This window comes from Electrophorus electricus, chromosome 3 (genome assembly GCF_041902795.1).
Source record: "Electrophorus electricus isolate QZ-2024a chromosome 3, ASM4190279v1, whole genome shotgun sequence".
Classification (NCBI taxonomy): Eukaryota; Metazoa; Chordata; class Actinopteri; order Gymnotiformes; family Gymnotidae; genus Electrophorus; species Electrophorus electricus.
Window position 1 is genome coordinate 1,524,486 of NC_137499.1, and position 20,515 is coordinate 1,545,000.

The window sequence follows — 20,515 nt, forward strand, 5'->3', positions numbered from 1 at the left end:
GTTTTAAATTCTTCATGTTTTACCTAAATTAACTACCCACTTGTGTGGATGACAGCTCATGGATTTTTTTTTTTTTTTTTTTTAGCACAAATACTTCACTTTTCTCACAAACTGCAGTAAGTACAGCGCAGAAATAAATATGTATAACATTTGTTTTGTATATTAAGCGAATTATTTCAAAAAGTCTGCTTCTAGATCAGTGATCAGGACAGTTTAAGCCAAGGTGTCAGTTGTAAGTCAGGTGATGTGACGCTGGTTCTGTTCCTATTAGACTAAAATCATTTTAATGCAGTCACTGAATTGCATTGCGTGGTCTTGTCCAATGGAAGTGTTCTCATTATGAGAACCCCTCCCAAGAGTCAAAATGTCTCACACCATCTTGTTTTGTTTTTTTTAATTTTTTTAATACCAATGTTATATAGAGAGACTATGAACAGTACAAACACACACAACACATCACTGCTAAATTCATATAAAATATACACTGTTGCAATGCACATCACATTACAATATAGAAGATGTCAGGCTCTGAAAACACACACACACAGACATACGTACACACACATGCCACGCACGCACACAACTCAAACATTGTGGTAAGGTTTTTAGTATGGCTCGAAGGAGTAGTGAAATAGGTGACAGTGTGTACACTGTTCCTGTACAAATGAATTAATTGTTATCTATAAATATCCGTCCAAATGTCAGTGCAAGATCTCCCTTCATCCAGGTTAAAGTACTGCCTTGAGATTCTGCCACTTCAGTGAATGTCTCATCCTTTGCTTCTCTCATTTGTGATGTTTCAGGTTCTACTTTCAAGTACCTCAAAGGTCCAGCTGTGAAGTACAATTTGGTCATCGTTGGCAAATCCACCTCAGAAACACAGAGATGATACATATATACAATTGTTGTAACTTTTTAGGCCTTTTTCATTTCTGAAATGTCTTTTGATACAGTATGAAGGACTATTGTATCCCTCGGAACAAGCACATGGCAAACACCATTGCAAAGAGCTGAGGGGAAAGAAAAAAGGGACTCTGTTAGGAACAAGATGAGTAATAACAAAATTAACACAGTATCAGAAAAATACAAGCAATGCTGCCAACACTTGTAACACTCATAACATGAATAACACAAATGAAGGAAATAACACTAATATCATTGCTTCAGAATTCAGTGCCTGCAACTTATAGCAGACAACAGCTTCCAAAGAAGAAAAAGCATTCACGCTTTAGCACACTTTAGTGGCTTTTATTGTAGGGTTATTTATTTTTTGCCCACCAGGTGGCAAAGCAGAACAAGATATTGTAGCAGTCATACCAATGTAGGTTTGCTGCAGTAGCTAACAGTTGACTTGTTTTATTGTGTGTGTGTGTGTGTGTCTATGTGTGCAGGGGTGAGGGGGGTGTGATAAAATCAAAATTATAATCTTACTTCAATGGTCAACACCACAATAGCTAGAGCACCAGCCATATAGATGTATGTCTCGAAGTAATCCACGACAGCTGAATAACAGCCCTGTTTCACAAGAGTATGTTTCAGCAAAACTGAGCAGGGCTGGCTTCTGCCACCACAGAAAAGTCATGGCAGGCTTTGGCAAGCTAGTCCACTATGACCTCATTCTGTTAATCTACTGCTAAACCACAGTGCATATTACAGTTAAAGGAAAACACCAGTGTTTTTCAACCTAACCCTTGTCTGCTGGATTTGTAGTGTGTGCTTGATAACCATAAAGAATTATTTTGACACGTTTCCCTATACTTATAAAAAGAGTGGGGGACAAAAACCTACTCGAAACTCACGTACAGTGAAAGCCTGAAGGCAGCTGTTAAGGAAGAGATCACTGTTCATGGATATAAACTGACACTACATACATGGTATATAGAGATTAGGCTGAAAAATCCTGGCATATTCCTTTAAAAAATAATTCACATTCCTCTGCCTTATTAAATGCGGTTATCTGGAATCATATGGCTTTCACAGCCCATATTTGTTATTTAAATAAAAAATAAATAATTTGCAGTTCAGATGGTCTAGTTATGTTTTTTCATTATTCATTTCCTCTACATATTCCTGGACTAATTGGATTACTCATGCATTTTCATCTGTGCCAGTTGTCCGTGGAGGCTGCTAACCTTGTTGTGGATAGAGATCCCCCCGATACAGTCTTCCTTGTTCATCCCCAGGTCACTCCTCTGACAGCAGACCTCCGGCACCACTCTGCCAGGGTTCAGGCGTCTGAAGAGGCTGTGCTCATCAAAGTCTTCAGCACTGTTCACACCACAACATTCAAACTGCAAAGGGACCAGTGAAGCAAGACTTCAGTCCAGGCACTCCAGCGCCACTAACCCGACAACACACAATATTACAGCGTCTGAATATGTATGTTTCAATATGTACGTTTGAATATGCATAAATACGCAATAATTCAGCCTACAGTGGTCATAATGGTGTTCCAGGTGGCAGTGAAGACATCGGTGTTGTTGCTGCCGTAGTAATACGTTTTCAGCTCCTTGGTGAAGTAATCTCTGGTGAGCTATCAACGCACAGAGAAGCATGAACACTGAGGACTGGCTTTACTCCAAGGCGGATATCTGAGCACGTTAAATACGAATGATACTTACATGCTCTCGAAATATGAAGGCAAGAATGGCAGCAGCCAGCTCTGCTAGGAATATGATCAGTATGAGCAGGAAGAACTGCCAAAAAAAACAAAAAACAAACAAAGATAGACAAAAACTGTTAAGTTTACCAAAGACAAAATGACTATTTTCATACCCAGACATAGTGACAGTGTCTTGATGTATTATCATCTCGATGTATTATCACGTAGCTTGTTAGCAATGCAGGTCTCGCTGCATGAGAAATTCACTCACAAACAGCAGCAGACACTTGTTTTCCCGAATGGCTCCACAGCAGCCCAGGAATCCGAGCAGGAAGAGCATGCTTCCCATGGCCAGGATCACGTAGACGCCGGTGAAGAGCAGTGGGTTGGCTGCCACAATCTCTCTGAAACCCGTGGGGTCCACCAGCACCCAGATAGCCACACCCAACAAAAAGGTGCCTCCAAGCTGCAGCGGAGAAAAACAAGCTTTTGACTTTTCCCCACTTTTTTCTTTGCCCTTTGAGTGGCAAAGTGAAGTTAACAGTGTTCCCTCTCTGAGCAAAGGGCGTCCAGTATGATTTATGAGGAATAACAGGGGTCTATGGTACAGGATCAGTGTATTTCTTCACAATATAGCTTCAACGTTTATTAGAGGTGGCGACTTGGATTGTTCTGAGGTTTCACAGACTCTTTTGAAGCACACATGTTTTTAAGAATAAAAGACCTGCTGACCACATACAACCCCAAAAAAGTACCTATTAAAATCACCTAAGAAAATAGTAGGTGATAAACCCTTTCCAACACAGCTGAGTCAGCATCCTGTTCCTCTGCCATGCTGTTGCGATTGTGCTTTGAAGGAAACACAACCCACTCAAAACCATTATGAATTTACCCTGAGGAAAAGGAGCTAGGTATTTAATAGATCCTGTATTCTATTTGGTTAGAAAGAAGGTTTAGTTAAAGCGCTCTGATGTAGAAGAGCTACTCACAAATATGAAGAAGTTAAAAATGAACATGAGGTACTTGACGCAGCTGAGACAATCGCCCTCCATGGTTGTGCCTCTGGCAGAAGCTTCTCCTTGCCCCTGAGGAAACATGGGAAGCAGGCAGCAAGAGGGTCATCCTGGGGCAGAAGGACACAATCACTCACCCTATGTTGGCGCAGAAGGGGTGGGTGCTTCTGTGCGCTGGCTGAAAAGACAGATCTTTGTGCCCTTAACTTAATTAAAATGAATGAGCTCATTCTGCAACTTCCTCACTTAAAAAACGCACCCCATTTGCACTGGAACAGACATGCTGTGTTCGAGCACGCAGGAAAGAAAAATTACAAGTCGGCCTGTTAAAAGAGTCACTGACAGCTTCAGCTGAAACTTACAGTGCATTTCCCTAATCAGATTTCCAATGTTTCGTGTAATTACATCACCAAACGTGACTGAAAAAAAAAAAAAAAACGGAAACATGCTCACATGAACCAGAGGCTCATGACCGAAAGCAGCCGTACAGGAACGTGATGACTTGTTTATGCAATGAGATACGGAGGAGTATTGAAAATGGTCATGTGTGGGAGTGAAAGGCAGGACAGAAAAACACCATCAGGACAACTGGGGCACATTTGGTACCGTTCACACCAGAAGCAAGACCAAGCAGTCTAAATAAACATGTCCACCCACCTCCCTGGACCACATGGCAAATCTTTGAGTCTGCCCATGTGATCCCACTAGTCCATCTAATGAAGCTGAGCTGTTCGTTTCTTGTCTACTTACGGTATAAAGAGCCTACGGGGACCACCGTGGCCTTAGGTTAATATGTGGTTCATCCCAGTTACCCATGAAATAGTAACTAAACAAAGCAGGCCCTCTGAGACGGGGCCAAAGCCATCATCTGCAGGTCGGGAATTAATGGTCATTTTCTGCTTTTTCATGGATTTATCTTCCTTAGCATGGCAGCTGCCCTTCTGTAATAATAAATGAGCATTTGTTTAATGCATTTCCTGCATGAGACCATTTGCCATACTATGGTACATTGTCAGCAGCCTCTCTGTGTATAGATGTTCCGTAGCTCATGGTGCACTCTACATAATTTCAGGCCATTAGGGAGGATTTGGGTTAATGGCAAGACTGTTCATTAGTGCCCTGGGTCCTTGGTTTACCCCCAGCAGGTAGTTTTTATTCTCTTGCTGCCTCCAAGCTCGACTATGGGGACTCACTGGTGCCTGTCACATAATGGCAGCAGGACTCTCCCAGTGCAGTGTGAGTGCAGCCTCCACAGGAGCGACACACAGGAGGCCCTGCTTCTTTTCAGTGAGCCTCCCTGCTAACATAGCCCTAAGCACCAGATGACTTCACAGAGCCCAGCAGCACCACGCTTCATACAGAACAGCTCGGGTATAATTCAATAATCCTTCCACACAGCTTTTCCCAGAGTAATTTCCTGTGCATTAACGCACCACAGTCAGGTGCTGCGAGAGGTAGAGGAAAGAGGTGCTGGAGTTTAGGTAAATCCAGCAGGCGGATGTGTGTGTGTGTGTGTGTGTCCACCACCTCTGAGGGAAAAGAGTTCACATCCCTAGCTTGCCGTCAAAGCACTGTGAGTCATTAGCCCAGTCTCACCACAACAACACAGGACATCTGCTAACAGCTGCTAATTGGGAGCCTTGACATACATTAAACCACAGTTAATAATGCTTTTTCACTGAAAACAGGTTAAAAAAAAAAAAAAATGGGGCAGTGCCAAAAAAAAAAAAAAAAAACCTTTTTCATGCTACAGAAAATCTTACAGACCAGAGAAAGACTCACAGTTTGAGAAGGCACAGCAATACAAGCAGACTGAGTGAGGAGTCCATGAGGAAAATCTTCAGCGGCTGCATGCACCCAACTCCATTCCTCAGCCAATCACACGCTGCTTCTCCCCGAATAAATCAGAATGTCACACCGGCCCGGGGGGTGTTTTCTTATAGTTCTTGCAAAACAGTACATTTGTTTGGTTCTCATCCATCAAGATGCTGTCTTAAGTCAGATGGTACAGCTCAGAGAGAGGCCGCACACAAAAGTAGCATCAATTCCTCACGTTCTCTGTAAACACTTGTTTAAGCTGTTTCAGAGCAACGAGACCACGTCACTCCATCAGCCATCTGTGCAACTTTCACTCACTTGATTTACAAGATGCATTGTGTCCCTTAAAATCCACATTTTATTTCACTCAGGGCATATCTGGACATAATCAAAAGTAAATAAACAAAATAATATATATATATAGTAAAATAAATACAATATGTAGTACATAAAATGTACTGCAGTAGTTTTAAATCTGTTGATTATCTATGCCCTGGTGTAATGTAACCGTAGACTCTGATTACCACACTCGCAAAAAATTATTCTTCAGCGAATCCATCAAAACTGCATTAATTACTTTGAAGCAGCATTGCTAAACACATTTGCATATGCATCAGCATATGCCATAAGCACATAAAAAAACCTTTTTTTTTCTTTACACTTATAAATGCCAAGAAGACATTTTGACCTACAACAGTATTCTAAAATGTAAAATAAGACCTCAGTAAATCAAGAGTTTCACGTTCCTCTAAGTGGTATGATAATGATAGTTTTAACTTCCCTCGTGTAAGCAGATCTCTCTGAATCTGAAGCAGTGTCAGTGTGCGGCTGACCCGAGTGGGATACTTCCTCCAAGCTCCAGTAACTCCAGTAACTTCAGCTGACAACAAAAACTGCATCGCAGTCTTGCCAACATCTTACATGTATCATTCCATTCTCCTTTATTTCTTCATTCCACTGGTCTGATCTCATCCTTCATTTTTTTTTTACTCCACCAAGTGATCTGTGGACATCCCATTCAAAGAAGCACCACACAAGTTCATAGGGTTCATTCAGAGGTTTGGTCATCGAGCGCATTATTCTGAGCCCCGGAGCAGACAAAAAAAATCTGTTTGGTTCAAGTGGCAGTGAGCCATTTTTAGAAATGCAGCCAAATGTCTGTAGCCCTTTCTGAGCAATACTAATAAACCATATCATCACACATCGCACCCAGCTTTACCTAGTAGCTGTTTGCACTGCAGGATTTAATTAACAGGACCTGACAGGACAGATAATACTAGCGATTTAGATGAAACATGCCACAGTGCCTCACACGAGTCTCAGTACTTTAACACGCTGTAACCAAACACATCCACATTCCCCCTGTAAATCACAGTGGTGTCTAAGTCAGCACGGTTAGGCCTGCATCACAGGCCATGCCAACATCACTGGCCTGCTTAATTTGAGGTGCTACCATCCTCGTCTCAGTCTATGGAGGAAAGGCTTTCTACTTCTGCTCCATGCTTCTGGTCTGCTCTGAAATCCCTCACACACAGAAACTCTTTGATGATTAACTACCACACTTATTAAACTCAAATAGCTCTCGGCAGGGCACCATGAATGTTAAATTGATTTTCTCTGCACATTTCATTTATGATTTCAAAACCCACTTCTTATGTAATGCAGCGGGACTCACATTCCCTGGCACAACTCAGAGAATAAATACACTGTGAGAGCTTAAAGGTCCTGTGAGGACTGCATTGTCCATCTCTGTGGCCCAAATTACTGAGTGGGAGACCAATAGCTTTGTGTCTGAGGTGAGTGGAATGTTAAGCAGACAGATAATGTTAATGTTCTGGAGATACAGTGGCTCTTTAAAGCAAAACCCTCAGGGGATTTCCGGGGTAACACTGGCAGCCTCAGGGCCTTTGAGTTCTTCAAGTGTAGTCTTTGCATTAGTGAGCCACTCTCAGGCCAAACCCACCAGGGAACAGATATCGCTGCATTTGGTAAACAGCATCCCACACAAGGCTGCTGCCTGACAGAATTACAGCATCATTTTTCAAGTGAGGAAAATCTGTCTTAAATTGATGCAATTTTAGCAGACATGCTGCAGACAATGCCAATACTAACATGCACAAGAGGCAGGAGTTCAGTGAGTCCACAACAGAGTATGCACTTATCCACCGGCTCCTTCAGAAAGCTTCCGTAAAGCTAGGGAGGATCCCATTCACGGCACACATCCTCCTGGCATCCTCAGAGAACAGTGCTGTTATTCATGACTTCTCCACTTTGAAGTTAATGCCTGAGATCTTCGAATGTGGCCATGCTTCTGCATTTTAGGCCAGCCAACTGCCATGGAAGTTATTTCTGTGGGGAAAGGTGCCTCAGCGCCTAACTGTGTCAGCAGTTGTGTCTAACACAATGAGACGCTAAGCACCACCGTGAGAACAGATCAATAACCAGTGCTGGCTGGCGATCGATCTTTGATTAATTGCTTGTTGTGATGTGATATTCCCAAGACAGCATTAAAGATAAGCCTGCTAAGTGCTCTCAGTCCATGGTAAACACTTAATAGAAAAAAAGGAATCTGTTTAGGGGATGGAGCACTGGTCCAGCACAGCTGAAGATCAATTATGGATCTTTCCAATTGCCCTATCAAATTTTTATAAAATCCTCTGAGTCTAGCTGCACAAAGACATAAAATGATTTGATAAAACCATGAAGTGCAAAAAAGTGCACATCAATCACTGATATGTTGACATGACAACATGTATGAAACAAATAAATCAGTAAATGGATCCTTGTGGCAGGCATGGTATCTCATCTAATTAGATGTAGTACTTAATACAAATGCTTTGAGATGTGCTATTTATTAAACTGGTTTCCCACACCAAAGTGAGTCCTAAACCTTGACTGCTGAGGACTTTCAATGGTTGTCACTGACATGACAATTTATTGCAAGACTTGGCATCATCTGTGTCAACATAACTTTAAGACCCTTCATGTTATTCTTATAAGATCGTACAAGGAGCGCAAACTCTAAGGAAGATAATCATTTACATTCAGTTACAATAGTTATCCTGGAGCTCTAGAAGGGCGTCATACACTTCACAACATTTTGTTGTAGACATTTAGGTGTTTCTTTCTCCGTTAAAATTTATATCCACTGAAGTGTTCTGTCTCACTTCCATTCCTTGCTTTATTACGCCTGAAAGCTCTCACTATGAAGGAAAGGCTGAGTCTGAAATCCCTAAAATATAAAGCCCATTAACAGTGTGAGCTGGGCTTTCTCATGGCTTTCCCAGGTCTAATTATTCTGAAAAGGAAAGGCGGTTGTTAGTCTTGGAGAGAGCAGGTTTTGGAGTGGTGTTTGAGAGCTGGCTTATCTACAATAAATGAGTGATGGACACCATGTTGAGAGGTTCCTTTCTCAGGGGGATAGCAGTCATATTTTGAGGGTTGCCAAATCTGTGTGAGACAAGATTGCATTCAGTACCTCGGCACAGCAACAGCAATAGCCAGAACAGTTAGAGATGCAGGCCATGTGCCAGACAGACCTGTGTAAACAAAGGGTGGGAGCTTCAAACATGTCCTCTAGATTCCAGGAAAACCAAAGGTCATGGCAGTGTCAAAAAATTACCCATGAAATGCCTGGTTGCCAAACCCTCAATGAAATCCCCCACAGAACATCAGTTCTGCTCTGCAACTCCAAGACTCCATCCAAAAAGGAAAGAGCATGCGTATGCACAACTCGAGTGAAACTGGCCAAGAACTATTTGTTGTGAAAGGCCCTTTGCATTAAGCTAAACATCTGTCAGCACTCTATTGTGATCTGACCAGACAGGCTGCACTAACGATCCAGGCCTTGAGGAGGAAGGAGGCCTGAGAGTCCAAACAAGAGCCCAGCTGGCGAGTGATACAGGGGGAATGAGGGAAGAGAAGCAGGCGCCAAGATGCTCATGCTGCCCGCTCTGACCTGGCACCAGCTGCCCTGCAAAATCACAATTGCATGCACACAGTGCTACATAAGGACTGGAGAAGGACTGTGCTGATTTAAAGATGGTTCTCGCTGTGCTTCTGCTTCTCATTTCTGACAGTTTGTACTTAGTGACACCCACTCCACCTACTCTTACACACACATACACACACATAAAACTTTTTAAAAAGAGTCTTTTGTGGGAATGTTTTAAGTTGCTAGGGTCTTTCTTTCTACACAGAGCCAGACTTACCTGACAGCTCCACTGGGAAAGTTTGGTGTCTGCTCTCCATAAGCCTTCCTTGATCTTATTCAGGTCTCTCAGAAAGACAGGCTGGAGACAACTCGAATATCACGTACTTCAATATTCCAGCAGTTTTCTTTCTTTCTTTCTTTCTTTTGGCCAGGAATGTCTTTTGTGAAATAACAGCATTACTTCTTGGCATACTGCACTACTTCTATTAAAGTCTGCATTGTCTGAAGTTCTGTTTGCTTTGTGGGCTTACATAATCAAATTAGCATATGAAGTACATATGACAGCATTTGTGTTTGGCCGAAAATATAAATCTCCAAACTGAACTCTGCTGTGTTGGTCTCCTGCACTGTGGTGATATTTAGAACGTTTTTCTATTATGGTGTCAGTATGAGTTAACAAGTATCACAGTGAATACTATCGCTTTTCCGAAGGAACATCACATGACAGATGGAGAGTGTACTAAATTATACACCGAGTCTCAAACAGCACGATTACAGCATTAATCAATAGAGCACTCAATCGGTGAGAACATGCTTTAGTATGAATGCCAGGGCGTATGAAAAGCCTGGAGTAAACAATCAGGACTGCAGCACTCTCAGCCCTGGAGATGAGCTGAAGATGAATCATGGGGTGTTCTGGATCATTTCCATGCTGTCTGAGTTGAACTTGGTGGTGGCACCAGCGTTTGATGGGAATGATTCAAAATCATTAAAATGCATCATACCATATGTACCTGTAAATGTCTCTCCCACTGAGCCGTCGGTAGAGGTGACGTTTCACAAATGTCCACCTCCTCTGTGTGGCTGTGGATAAAACCAAAGCAGGCAGCGTTATACAGCTTATTACAACAGTCAGTCATACGCTGTGATTGCTGACTGACAACATACGTTGTTTGATGCTGGTGTTATCATTAAGATATTATTTTAAAAATTGCCATGACGGTTCAAGCCAAATCAAGACATCACCACCAATATATGCACATATATTATTTATCTCAAATATATAGAACAGCACTGTATGTATCAAAAGTTGCATTGTTCCACAACTAAAGCTGTGAGGGTTTTTTTTAATTTTTTATCATTGTTGTTGGTTTGGTTAGTTTTAGTCTATGTACATGTTTCTGTCTGTGTAAAACCGTATTCAGACGATTCTATAGGAGCTTCTGGAGTAATGAGAGTTGCACGTCATGCTCTTGACACTGAAGAGCATATGACATACACAATTAGGCAAAGAACGCACATGGACAAGATGATAATTACTCATTTATTAGACTGAAGGTCTAATTCTACACAGGAGAGGACAGCCCGTGTCCTTTAAGGGCACAGGGAAATTAAGCAGAAAATGGGGTTTCACTTGAATCCAGCATCAAAAGAGCGGTAAACCCATCTTATTAGCCAGGGCCATGGGTTCCATACAGGGCACAAAACTAAAGGACCAAAACATTCATCTGTTTCCATGGAAACAAACAGAGGAAATGAAGGGATAATAAAATGCGGCTGGATGTTTGGGGGGTGGGGGTGGGGGTTTGAGCCCAGCAGAACACATCAAAGAGCAGAACAATGAAATGTTCAGGGAGCCAGACCATAGGTGTGAAAAGACCAGAGCTGAGTCAAACAGGGAGTGGTAGGAGGGGCTTCTGAACACAGTCCATTTGAACATTTGAACATAGTCCATCTTCTCTGTACCAGTTCTACATGATACAGAAAGACACCTGTTCTTTTCACAATTTCCTCACTGTACACAGCAGGCACCGTTTAGCTAAGTGTATTTAGAGATGTGATGTGAAACAGTAAACATCAAAGACCAGCTCACCCCCCTACAATGGCAACACAATGCACCGTGCCTTGGGAGAGCATGGGTTCTTGCAGGAGCATGTGTTTACCAGCAGGGACTGTGAACCAAGGCCATAGCCCCACCGGATTCTTCATTCTGGCCACAGCTGCTGTAAATCCACCTACAGCCTCGCACACACTCACCAATGACTCTCCACATCACCATGATCTTTTAGCAGCGTATATAACAGCGTATATCGACTACTCTCAGACTAATCTCCAAAGCTAAAAGATAAAGATCAACAAATAGTTTTAAATGCTTGCATGCATCAGGAAATAATAATAATTATGATCATTAGCATTCTTGTTTTTGTTATTGTGTTGTTTTGTTGTTGTTATCATCAATATTTATAATAGTAATAGTAATGCTCTCTCTGAGTTGTTATGTAATGCTATGTGCTAACAATGCCCCCATCCCAAAATGCCTCACTTCTAACAAACACAAAAGAGAGTTTCAGTCCTTTCCTGGACCATGAGCTCCAGTGGACATCCAGACTCCTTCTGGCAGCTGAATTAGGGGCGGATTCCTTAGACAGAATGGAGCTGAATAATGTGCATTGGACAGTGTGGATCTGATACATGATGGTGCCCACGGTACCTCCAACACCTGCCCAAAGTTCCTCTGACCCTCAGTCAGGACTGATTAGAAACACTCACACAGATCTGCTAGGTTCTTTAGAGCAACCACAACCTCTGGTGGTGGTGGTTGTAGTGGTGGTGATGGTGGTGGTGGTGATTGTATTGGTGGTGGTGGTGGTGGTGGTGGTGGTGGACCAGGGGCCTGGCAGTAATCTCTGCTGCTCCTGCTTTGGTGGTGGTGGTGGTGGTGGTGGTGGTTGTGATGGTGGTGGTGGTGGTGGTCATGGTGGTGGTGATGGTAGTGGTGGTGGTGGTGGTTGTGATGGTGATGATGGTGGTGGTGGTGGTGGTGGTCATGGTGGTGGTGATGGTAGTGGTGGTGGTGGTGGTTGTGATGGTGATGATGGTGGTGGTGGTGGTTGTGATGGTGGTGGTGGCGGTGGTCGTGGTGGTGGTGGTGGTGGTGGTTGTGATGGTGATGATGGTGGTGCTGATGGTGGTGGTGGTGGTGGTTGTGATTGTGATGGTGGTGGTGGTGGTTGTGATGGTGATGGATGTGATGGTAGTGGTGGTGGTGGTGGTGATGGTGCTGGTTGTGATGGTGGTGGTTGTAATTGTGATGGTGGTGGTGGTTGTGATGGTGGTGGTGGTGGTCCAGGGGCCTGGCAGTAATCTCTGCTTTGGCTAAAGAAGTGATGCTCTCATCCGGGGCACTAAAGAAACAAAGATGTTTGTTTTCTATTGTTTTGCTGTCTGGGTAGCGATGCCCTGAGCACTCTAGTGAGCAGCTTCTTAATATCAATCAACTTTAAAGGGGCAGCCTTTTCTGATCATCATTAAATAAAAGTGACTAGACCTACAAACAAGCTAAATGTGCTGAAACTGTTCACTGCCTCCTTCAAATTTGTAAATGGAGTACTTGGTGTAAAAAAAATCCAAATTAATTTATACCATTATTCCATGATGTGAAGGTGAGGTCAGCTGGCCTGAGCTTTTGAGATGTCTATACATTCTGCACCACACTGCCTTAGAGCCTCTAGTACTACTCAACTCGAACCACCATCCCTCAAAACACAAAGAAGGCGTGCATCACGACTCTTCTCTGTCCTGCACTGATAATATTCTTAACACTGAACTTCACACCAGTCTATGGAGGATATGTATTTGATAGAGACTACAGAGCATGTATGTATGTTGCTCTGGACAGGGTGTTTGTTAAATGCTGCACATGTAAATTTAAAAGCATTTATCTTCAGTACAAAATAAATAAAGATGGACTAATATTTTCAAATACCACCAAGAAAAAAAGGGGAAGCAGATTATGTCCTTTAAACAGTATATCAGCCCTATGATGTTCAGGAAAAGGAAAAGGAGATATCAGTCTACATGTCAAACATATTAGTACCAAACTATGGAAAACTGTCTCCCAATGGATGAATCAAACATAAAGAACTTCCAGCAGGTAGAAGTCCAGACATTTTCCTACGTTACCTGGAGTTTAAAGTCAACACCAACATCCTATACACACATCAGATACTGACACTGGTCACATCCGAAACCAGGTCATCCTGTTCCATGTCTTTTTTCCCCCCACAGCACGAGAGCCTCTTGCCCTGTCGCAGGCAGATACAGGCCAGGCTCTGAAGCAATTCCGCCTTGGCTGCGTCTGAACGCGTGCAGGAAGAAACCTGAGCAGGAGAGGCAGTGGGACTGGGAGCCTCCGGGACTCAATTAATGTGGCAACTCTTCACAATAAGAGAGAAGAAGACAGAAGGAAGCACGGAAGTCTGCCATCCTTCACCAGTACAAGTTAATTACAGCTTGCGAGGGATAAAGGAACTCAAGCTTCCCCTGCCGCGCTTGCTTCACAAGCAGCGGTTTCTCTGATCGCCGGAGCTGGGCTTCATTTGCAGTACAGTAATGTCTTGCTTGAAACAATAAGAAGTATCACTTATAACAATACAGTAAGAAGTCCGAATCAGAAACAGGTGTGGAGTCTGAAACTACAGAGTCATATTTTGGCCCTATCTCTATTACTCTAACCAGCTTTAAGAATCAAACTATTGGCATGTATTTTGTTAGTCAGCAAATTTCTCCATGACTATTTTGGTGTCAGCTTCAAACCCCAGCATTCATTGGTGCGTTTTCTGTTTTTGCTTAGCTGTGTTCTGTACATGCTCAGGAAAACCTCCCCCTCTTTTGCTATGCACAATTCAGTGATAACAGAAGCCCTTCCCTGTTTGGTGCTCTCTCTCTCTCTCTCTCTCTCTCTCTCTCAGGTGTTCATCAGGGGGTTTGGTGCGCTCTCTCTCTCTCTCTCTCTCTCTCTCTCTCTCTCAGGTGTTCATCAGGGGGTTTGGTGCGCTCTCTCTCTCTCTCTCTCTCTCTCTCTCTCTCTCAGGTGTTCATCAGGGGGTTTGGTGCGCTCTCTCTCTCTCTCTCTCTCTCAGGTGTTCATCAGGGGGTTTGGTGCGCTCTCTCTCTCTCTCTCTCTCTCTCTCTCTCAGGTGTTCATCAGGGGGTTTGGTGCGCTCTCTCTCTCTCTCTCTCTCTCTCTCTCTCTCTCTCTCAGGTGTTCATCAGGGGGTTTGGTGTTTGCTTTTCTCAAGCCTTCTTTTGATCATAAGCTTACTGCCAAGTCGATGTCACAGCGTGTGCTTGAAATATAGGGGTTCACACTGTACTGTCTCAGAGACTGCCAGCATATTTTCATAATTCAACTATCTGCCCAGAGACTCTACAAAGACACACCTGTGGATCTTCATACACATACAGCTTCTATGATCATTTCTTAGGACAAAATGCCCATACGATATACTTCTCATCCACAGAAAGTAGTTCATTTTGGAGCTGCGAACTGCTGGCTACCTTTGTCCGAATGTTAACAGCATGCCTTAACATGATCTATTTTATCTGTGTTAAATCCATCAGGTTTTTATCAAAGTGTATTTCCAAGTTGAAACTGTTTTGGTGATTCCTGCAGCATGAGATCAGTGGACTGCACAGTGGCTGGGTGGGTGGTATGCTTACTATAACATAAACTCAAGGGACATTATGGCTCACTTGTAGAGCTAGCAGTCCATAAGACCACCCTGATGCTCTGGAACACATACGCACACACACACACAGACACACACACACACACACACACACACACACACACAATCACAACATACATGAAGCTACAACCACCACCATAAGAAACAATGGGCTGATTCAGACATGACAATGCAACCAGAAGCCCAGCGTGAAGAAGCTCCCGCACCAGATATGGCCGTGTTCACAGCAGAACCCCTTGCAGAATTCCTGCAGGTTTTCCCTACACACCGAATGTAGGAAGTACAGCATTTACCGAGTGTGTGATTTATTACTCCACCGTGGCACCAGTGGCTGCTGCTTCTCCCACAGCCTCAAGACATAACCAATTAACCTGCTTCCACAATTTGAAGCTCTATATTCAAATCTCATACTAACACTATGTATTAACATTAACACTATGTACTAACACTAACACTACGACTAATACTATGTATTAACACTAAGTATTAAGACTAATACTGTGTAGTAACACTATGTACTAACACTATGTATAAACACTAACACTATGCATTAACACTGACACTGTTTAACAACATTAATACTATGTATTAACACTAACACTATGTATTAACACATACACTATGTATTAACACCCACACTATATATTAAAACAAGCACTATGTATTAACACTAACACTGTGTATTAACACTAACACTATGTATTAACACAAACACTATGTATTAACACTAACACTATATATTAAAACAAGCACTATGTATTAACACTAACATTGTGTATTAACACTAACACTATATATTAAAACAAGCACTATGTATTAACACTAACACTGTGTAACAACACTAACACTATGTATTAAAACAAGCACTATGTATTAACACTAACACTGTGTAACAACACTAACACTATGTATTAACACAAACACTATGTATTAACACTAACACTATATATTAAAACAAGCACTGTGTATTAACACTAACACTGTGTAACAACACTAACACTATGTACTAACACAAACACTATGTATTCACACTAACACTATATATTAAAACAAGCACTATGTATTAACACTAACACTGTGTAACAACACTAACACTATGTATTACCACAAACACTATGTATTAACACTAACACTATATATTAAAACAAGCACTGTGTATTAACACTAACACTGTGTAACAACATTAACACTATGTACTAACACAAACACTATATATGAAAACAAACACTGTATTAACACTAACACTGTGTAACAACACTAACACTATGTATTAACACAAACACTATGTATTAACACTAACACTATATATTAAAACAAGCACTATGTATTAACACTAACACTGTGTAACAACACTAACACTATGTATTACCACAAACACTATGTATTAACACTAACACTATATATGAAAACAAACACTGTATTAACACTAACACTGTGTAACAACACTAACACTATGTATTAACACAAACACTATGTATTAACACTAACACTATATATTAAAACAAGCACTATGTATTAACACTAACACTGTGTAACAACACTAACACTATGTATTAACACTAACACTATATATGAAAACAAACACTGTATTAACACTAACACTGTGTAACAACACTAACACTATGTATTAACACTAACACTATATATTAAAACAAACACTATGTATTAATACAAACACTATGTATTAACACTAACACTATATATTAAAACAAACACTATGTATTAACACAAACACTGTACTGAAACACTAAGCATGCATTTTCTTTCAGCTGGTTTCTCATAATGTGGCGCGGCACAAGTACAATCAATAACAATTAACTTCATGCCAACACATAATTTAAACTACCATAGGGGGATTTTCTCTTGATTTCCAACTGTCAGCTACACTAAATCATAGGCTCCACACCACATGAGAGGACTGCTGAACAGATTTCATCCAGCCATCAAGACTTTCGAGACCTAATCAGCTAGGTCCCAGTGCCATTACTGAGAGCGCCTCTCTGTCTTCTCACCATGACGATATGCAGCATCCATTACTGCACAGCACGCACCCCGAACGTGAAGCTCAGTCAGACTGATCTGAGGTCAGAAGCGCATCTCTGCAGCCCTCCCACCATCCATCCCTATGAGAATCATATGGTTCTAACTGTAAATCTGTTTATTATCCATTACTGAAGCATTAAAGTACCCAAAGGCTGCTTGGCTGACAGCAGAATATGAGCCTTTTAGCAACGCTGCAAAAAGGAATAAGGACACTATGTGAAACGTAGCACAGGCAAGTCTGACGAGGGTGGGCTTGCTGAGAGAGGCGACAGAAGCATTTTGCTGTTCCATTTTCACAGCTGGGTCTGCAGAAGCCGAGAAGCAGACATGATTCTGGAGGATCGGAAAGCGTGTGGCGAGTTCATCTGCCTCTCTGTGTGAGCCTGATCCGTGAGAGACCCCAAATGCACACTCACTCCAATTACCGGCTAGCTCTCGGACACGCCGACGGAGACGGCCCCTTACCTGCCATGATCATTCAGATGTTACCCGATTTTCAAAAAGCTTCCACAAAAAAAAGCTTTTTTTTCATGGGTCTTGCTGAACATCCTCAAAATTACAATTACAGTTTCATGCATGTTGCAGTCAAGTTGCTTCTTATGCACCCACAGGAATTTATAAGATAAATGAAATGAAATCAGATTGAGGACCACCTCCAACCTGCACAGTGAACGTATAGGGAAGGAGCTGGCTCATCCATATAGCACGACTACAAAAGCATCACAAAATCCTGCAACAAAAAGGGAAGGAGGTTTGTATCCACAGTGCTTGATCTGTAACCAAACCTGAGCCACCTTCACAAGGCCACTGTGAAGATGCTAAATAAATGTTCCGCTACTCGAGCACATCTCCTTGCCGGTGTGGGATTTCCAGGTAAGAATTAGCCTGACAGACAATATAAACAATATTAAAAATCCTTTGCTGTTTTGGGGTAGAAAAGCAGGAAACAGGCAGAATAAGGGCAGGCACTTTCCCATTCCATGGTCCCACGGACACAGAAACATTTCTGCAAGCTCCAGACCATCAACCACAAGGAAGCAAGAGAACAGACCCTGCTCTCCGAAAACGGACGCAACTAAGAGACCTACTCCAAAACGCAACACACATGAAAGCAGTGATAGCACGCGCACAGCCATTAGTGCAGAAATACATGCAAATATGAGTAAAGCAGGAAGGCAAAGAGCAATTACTGATCAACTGCTTGAAGAAACTGACATTGCATCAAAACATTGCAGGGAAATCAAGACACAAATTGATCAGCTCTACATCCGAATGCCCGCGGGATCACACGTCCATTATGGTCTCTATTATACATAACCGGTCTGAGTCTTCCAAACTACAAAGATCCCACTGAGAGTTGTAATACATCCAGTGCAGATAAAACAGTATCAAAGACATTTCCACCACAAGGAGACAAGATTTCAGTGAGGCATAGCATAGCTGATGATGAAACACAGAGCAAGAAACCATCAACGGTTAGGCAGCAAAACACATCAGAGCAGGGTGGATAACACTGTGAGTGCTAAGGGATGATGGCAATCCATCACAAATCTACAACCCCCACCGCCCCTACACACACACCTACCAATGCAGTTCTCTTCACAGAGACACCGACCAGGGCAGGTCTCTCAATCCAGCACTCTGCCTGGTCATAATCTGAGTGATGAAACTTTACATAAGTACTTTAAAGCACATTGGAATTGTGGCTTTTCTTCTTCACAATGTATACCACCTGCTTAATGCAATTCAAAAAGTCAGATATTTGCTGTCAATAGTTTAATAGGTAAATAACTCAAAAAGGGAATTCAAAAGATCCCACTACACACTTACATACCCACGAACAAGGAGGAAATAAAAGGTTGAATATGTCAAATGAACCAGGGACAAGGACAGTCTACTGTACTCCATTACACCAAGACAACCTTCTCTCTATGGCGTTGTCAGACATGTCATGTGTAGATTCTTATGCAATAGAATGAATAATTAACAAATTTACAATCAAATAGTTTCAGTACCAATCTGCAATGATTGATTATTTACCATTGAGTTTCCACTGTGCATATTTTGATGTCTGAATCAGGTTGCTTCCAATCTTTATTTTGGATGCACATTTCACTAATAACCAGTATCACTATGATTTCTAAATGATTCCACATTAGCAGTTGAAGCAACATTTCATGCTGGAACAGATAAAACGTTTCACATCCAGGTTCTTTTATCTGCATTGTAATGGAAAAAATCTTTTCCACAACAAGATAGGTCATTTTCTCCCGATTTAATTTCAGAGAGTGTTAAATTACACCTGCAGTTAAACGGTACACAAGCTTCAATATCCTTTAAACAGACGGACTTCATGTTACTGACTTTGGAGTAGAGAGCTTAACTACAGCAGGTGAGGAACTCAAACTAAGATGATGGATGTTCACTGCCTTCTAAGGCAATGAAATCGAAGAGAACCATGCGACAGTTCAGTCATATAAATGCAGGTAATTACAACATTTCTGGCCCCATCACCTTAGATCCAAGAAATAGACATCACCTAAAGAGTTTCGCAAGAACCTCAGGAGCCCTTTAATACATACAAGAGAGACTGGATCTCAATTAAGTTAGTGTAACAGATCAGAGTAAAACAAAACCTGATTATTGACAAGGAACTGGAAGGTAGAATAAAAGTTGTTTCTTTTATGTGTGAAAAGAGCTCCAGCATCGTGAAACCCTGCAAAGTTTAAGATCTGCTCGCCTGGTGAGATCCCAGAACAAGCCAGCAATGTTCACACACAGCAGATGAAAAGGCAAGGCAGATGGGACTGCAACTTGTCCCCCCCCCACGAGGACACCCATCCACACCCGGGCATGAGAGAGGACACAGTGAGTACCGAGTCCTCTCTTTCACGTTCCTAATTAGCCAGTGTGCAGCAGGCCTCAGCTGCCTGACTTACATGTGAAAGCAGACAGGAGCAGGGCCACCTGTGCGCTTCATCCACTGCTTGCTCTCCCCCATACCGATCTCATACAGAGCTTTACAGACGGGCACGTCCTCGGCACCCTGCCCTGCATTTATAAGGCTGGACACAAGGCCGACTGGGTCGCCATTGAGCCCTGCTGGAAAGAAAGCATTATGACTGTAGGCAGGTGGACCCGGCACAATGAAGCTCTGTAATAAGGCCGTGATTAAGCCGTGCACTGCTTTTGATGCATGGAGGCAGACGGTGCACAGTTGCTCCATGGTAGCAGGGGGTTTGATTAAGTGAATCCCAAATTAAAACATGAAAAGCTGTCGAACCCAAAACTGTGTGTCATCAGCACAGGCACCGCTCTGAGCAAGTAAACAGCAATCAGTGTTTCCATGTGTGTG

At 42.3% G+C, this 20,515-nt stretch overlaps 1 protein-coding gene across 5 annotated transcripts in view; it reads right to left on the minus strand.

The window, feature by feature from the left end:
- Positions 1-382: 382 nt before the first annotated feature.
- The window catches only part of tspan18a (tetraspanin 18a), a 22,624-nt gene continuing 2,491 nt past the window's right edge, over positions 383-20,515 (minus strand). Inside the window, exons 2-9 of one of the 5 annotated variants that reach the window (XM_081709011.1) lie at positions 10,372-10,450; positions 3,592-3,687; positions 2,874-3,068; positions 2,622-2,696; positions 2,435-2,533; positions 2,133-2,291; positions 1,432-1,515; positions 383-870 (exon numbers count right to left, since the gene is read on the minus strand). In XM_081709011.1, the coding sequence (XP_081565137.1) occupies positions 670-870; positions 1,432-1,515; positions 2,133-2,291; positions 2,435-2,533; positions 2,622-2,696; positions 2,874-3,068; positions 3,592-3,687; positions 10,372-10,374 (912 nt within the window). In that variant the 5' untranslated portion in view covers positions 10,375-10,450 and the 3' untranslated portion in view covers positions 383-669. Of the gene's footprint in view, positions 1,011-1,431; positions 1,516-2,132; positions 2,292-2,434; positions 2,534-2,621; positions 2,697-2,873; positions 3,069-3,591; positions 3,688-10,371; positions 10,451-20,515 lie in introns of all 5 variants that reach the window. The other 4 variants (XM_081709013.1, XM_027007482.3, XM_081709012.1 and 1 more) reach the window with 4 other exon arrangements.